Below are 4,683 nucleotides of genomic sequence, written 5' to 3'. Positions count from 1 at the left end.
CGGCTCGGGATCGTGCCAAGGAGCCTCGGGATCCCCGCCACCGGCTCGGAGCCGCGCCCGCGTCGCTGTCCCCCGTCTCGCCCTCCCCCGGCGACGCACCGACCCCAGGGGACTGTCGCTCTCCCAGGCAACTGCCCGGCGGTTTCTGGGGAGGGCGGCGACAGGGGACGCCCGCGGGCTGGCCGCTCCCCGCTGCCGGCCCCTCCCGGAGGAGCTGCGCGCTCGGGTGGCGCTCGGAGCCCCGGCAGCCGCAGGTGCCGCCCGCCCTGGGCCAGTCCCGCGCAGCCCCGCGCCCAACGCCGCCCGCCCGGGTAGGTAGGCGTCTTTTCCTTGCTCTCTCCTCGGCTCCGGGAGCCCCTCTGCTAGCCCCCGTGCCCCGGGGCGGAAGCACCAGTCCGAGCTTCTTGAAGGAGAGGAAAGAGAACCAAGATCGAGGTGAGTGGTGGTCTAGATTTTTATTTCTTTTAAATAAACCTGCATGGTCAGGGCACTGCTGGGAAGCTAGTAAATTAAAGGGGAAGAGAAATAAGACAAAGGCGGGCAGTCAAGACAACCCACCACAACCAGATAGGACTGGGATGGAGCCCAGCTTCCTAGTTACTGTGCACCCCCTCCTTGTCCACCAGCCTCTCACTGACTCAGGTCCAGACCCACACAGACTTCAATAAATATTTGCTGGGTGGAGGTAAGCACCAGGTGTTTCTGACTGTTCTCTACCCAGCTTCTAAACCAGCAGAAACTACCTTTGATGGTTGCCTTCATCTCCACAAGGGTGCTTTCCCCAAGCCAGAAGGATATGAACATTTTTACACAGAAAAATAAAATGCGGTGTATTCACACTGTGGACTGCTATGCAGCCCTTAAAAAGCAGAAATCAGAGCTTGTGAGACCAGCCTGCCCAGATCACAAAGCTGTAAGGGGAAATGATCACAGCAAGATGCGAAGTGTACCTACTAGTCCCTGTCATTTAGGTGACTTATCTTAAAACACACAGCATATTGTAAAATCATAGAAAGGGGACTGTAAACCATATACTAGATTTGCTGTTGTGTCTGTCTTTGGGAAGTGTGCAAGGGAAACTAATTTGGCAGGGGGGGTCAGGTAGAAATAATGTTTACCTGTAATTTTACTATATAAAAATGAGGAAGCGAGGTGGATGAAATATAACCAGTATAGTAGAGTGGTGTGTTTTTTCATGATATTTTCTTTCTTACTGTGTTTCTCTGTGTTTCTCTGTGTTTCTGAGTTTAAGAAATTCTGTATTTCAAATGCAAACTAAGTTCGGTGCATGAGCTACGGCAGTGAATGGAACAGTTTCATCAAAGTAGCAACTTTCTCAAGTCACAACATACGTGATTCAGTTCCTAAAAGACCACACCTCTTACTTAAGGGGTCTTAGCAGCTTAGAAAAGCTCAGCAGTTGACAGCCCCCCAAAATGCAGGCCGAAGCTCGTACGTTAACGTGAGAGAATGAGTCTGCAGTGAATAATGTGGTAACTGGCCAGGTCAGGGGAAAATCTAAAAATTTTCTGTGTCCTTATAAGACACATTTCTTTCTCTCTTAGATTTTCTATGTTCAGGATGTTGGTTTGCAGGGGTGGTCACTGTCCTCTAGACATCTTCGGATGATGCTCGTGTCACCCTACAGACTCTGTGCCAGGAGGTCAGGACGGTGTGGGTTTGGCAGAGTAGAGTACTGTAGCTCTGCTGGGTCCTAAGCAGCAAAACAGGAAATACGTGTCTCCATTTTCCTGCCAGAGATCGTTTCTTTCTTTCTGGATATGTGGGGAAATTACCTAATTTGGTTATCCCCATGGGGAGAAAGCGGGAAAGACAGTTCTAAACTGGCTTAGATACATCAGGTCCAATGGAGAAACCATCACATCCACCTCCCCTTTCCCCAAACAGACACAAAAGTGGTTTCCTGTTGACATATTTACTTCCCGCTAAAAAATTACTCAATGTTTGCTGAACAAAACTGTCTGCATGTCAGGTGGAACTCTGAAACGTGGCAAATTGTAATCATATTTCTCTCTCTTTCTCTGTCTTGACAACTTGCAAGGTCAATGCTTGGTACATCTTATGCTACAGGAACACAGGCTACTTGACAAAAGCCTGAGGAGTGAAGAAAAATATAAGAATGACAGGATTGGGGCATGAAAATTATGTGTCTTAAGGTTTTACGCACAAAATGAAAGAAAATGTGATCCCAATCTACAGTGTTAAAAATCTCAACTCGTTAAGATCAATGTTCTCTTTAGGACCAGTCCTCTCTAACGTGATCTGTGGTTCTGTCCTCCCACTATTCCCTGCTTATTCTGGGCTCTAAGTGCAATAATAAAATACAGAGAGTACCCATTCCCTTCTCCCTGGCCCACAATGAAACACTAAGGGCATCATCCCACTTGCTTCTTCCTCAGCCCCTTTTATACTAAAATTAAAAGCCCCCCTTTTTTTTTTTTTAGGGAGCATACAGAGTTGATGTCTTTCTGTCTTGATGTCAATAATTCCCCAGGGTTACTCCGGCCACCTGTTACCACCTGCCCCTCCCCCATACAATTTAATTGGTTGCTTCCTAATTGCTGACTCTTCCTTTGCTCTCCATTTAATGATTCTTTTTAAAGTCCCTGTGGCACTTAGCCTACTATTGGCTTTTAGTATGAAAAGTAGCATTTCCTTAATGAGTCTGCCTTCCAAATGCAGGCTTTACTTACATTTTCCTAATGGGGAAATGAGCTTTTCTTCTAGACTTGCCTAGGAGCTTCTCAAGTGCTTTTTCGGTAAATCCCATCCTTCTCCCAGGTTTGCTTGGGACCCTTTCTTCAATTCTAGCTCTAATCTCTATTTCCATCATGTAGAAAAAGCCAGAGAGGAAATCAATGAATAGATGTTAAAAAAAAATTATATAGAAGGAAATACATCTACTATTAAAATAGTATTCTATTCTTTGCAAATTATGTGCCAGGCATTGCGCTAATCGCCTTATGGACATTATCTCATTAACTGTATCGCAGGAGTTGTATTTGCTCAGGCCATATAGCTGAAATGAATTTTTAAACATTGTTTTGTATAAAATCTGGATCTTTAGCCCTTTTTTTTTTTTCAGATCTGTGTTTCCATGTGGCAACAAACTTTTAGATCTGAGAGCAGTGACTTCTTTTAGATGGAGCCTGGTTTCTGCAGGTGACCAGAGTCCCCTCCAGGCACTGACATCTTCCACCTGGCTCAGTGCATGCACCTGCATTTGTGCCTGGCTCGAATAAGGCATAGGAGCTTGTGATTCCTGAGGAAGGCACTGTGGTTTCCGCCATCTTAGAGACGAGGGGTCAAGTAATTGGCCCAAAGCCATTGTTAAGTGTCAGTTTCAGAACCAGAACTCTGGATGCTGCCTCTCCTGACCAATTTCAGGGAAAGTTTTCCAAATGAACAAAGCCATAAATGTACATTTCTTCTTACACACATCCCTTTTTGAAGCTTCAGGGTGGCCAACAATCATGGAACACTTATGCTGTGAAAATACTTTCAGGTATTGTCCCAAATCACATTTGATTTGCCTTTGAGGAGAGGACCATCATCATCTTCAAGTTCAGGGGAAGGGGGAAAAAGGAAACATGTTTAGTGAAATTTAGCAGTTTGCTGGTGAGGTAAAGCCCAGATTCAGACCTTGTTCTTTTTACGTTGTAGTACCTTCCACAGTAGGAGGTAAGAGGTGGGAAATGTATTTTTATGACTAAAAAAAATGATAAAGTTGTTGCTCAAACATCCAAAAAAAATGTTAACAGATAATATATTCTTAACAATATAGAGAGTCACAATGAAATATTTTTATTACATACTTTTTTTTTAAGATTTTATTTATTTTTTTGACAGAGAGAGAGATCACAAGTAGGCAGAGAGGCAGGCAGAGAGAGAGGAAGGGAACCAGGCTGCCTGCTGAGCAGAGAGCCTGATGCAGGGCTTGATCCCAGGACCCTGGGATCATGACCTGAGCCGAAGGCAGAGGCTTTAACCCACTGAGCCACCCAGGCGCCCCATTATATACTTTTTAAATACAACATTGTTGGACTAGATTTTAAACTTGTTTTCTTACTTAAAGAAATATTTTGCTCCCTTCCTTCTCTGTAAGTCTAAGACCACTCCCCATGAGGCCATGTAGGGGGTTCTCCCAGACACCTGATGTTCTCTGTACTTGTGAAATTATCATTTTCAACACAAAAAATTCTGTTCTGGGGTACAGATCAGGTGAATATTGCAACCACAGTTCTGTGCTCAGGGTTCCTAGAGCCCACCATATTGTAAAGATACCATTTCTTTTTCTCTTCCAGATATCGAGCTAAGGCTTTCAGATCTCTGTTGAGTGAAGATGAATGTTTCTGCCAGGAGAGTTTAATTGGAGGATCTGGGTCTGGGCCGACTTGACCATGGGAGCCAACACTTCAAGCAAACCACCAGTGTTTGATGAAAATGAAGATGGTAAGAATATGTGATTACTGTATATAAAGTATAGAATTTTGCAGAATTCAAATATAAATACCTTGTTTCATACGTAAATCACAGTCTAAGACTAAAAGGAAGGAAGGAAGGAAGGGAGGAAGGAAGGAAGGAAGGAAGGAAGGACGGACAAGAGTAAGCCCGGAAGAAAGAAAGAAAGAAAGAAAGAAAGAAAGAAAGAAAGAAAGAAAG

At 44.6% G+C, this 4,683-nt stretch overlaps 1 protein-coding gene across 2 annotated transcripts in view; it reads left to right on the top strand.

Moving 5' to 3' along the window:
* The first annotated feature begins 237 nt into the window (after positions 1 to 237).
* Positions 238 to 4,683, top strand: part of STK32A (serine/threonine kinase 32A) — a 126,946-nt gene continuing 122,500 nt past the window's right edge. For both annotated transcript variants that reach the window (XM_032850724.1, XM_032850718.1), the window contains exons 1-2: positions 238 to 435; positions 4,326 to 4,473. In XM_032850724.1, coding sequence (XP_032706615.1) covers positions 4,368 to 4,473 — 106 coding nt within the window. In that variant the 5' untranslated portion in view covers positions 238 to 435; positions 4,326 to 4,367. The remainder of the gene's footprint in view (positions 436 to 4,325; positions 4,474 to 4,683) is intronic.

Source organism: Lontra canadensis, unplaced genomic scaffold (assembly GCF_010015895.1).
Source record: "Lontra canadensis isolate GAN:19392208 unplaced genomic scaffold, GSC_riverotter_1.0 scaffold4, whole genome shotgun sequence".
Classification (NCBI taxonomy): Eukaryota; Metazoa; Chordata; class Mammalia; order Carnivora; family Mustelidae; genus Lontra; species Lontra canadensis.
Note: the sequence above shows the minus strand (reverse complement) of the source record. Positions and strands in the feature narration are given on the sequence as shown.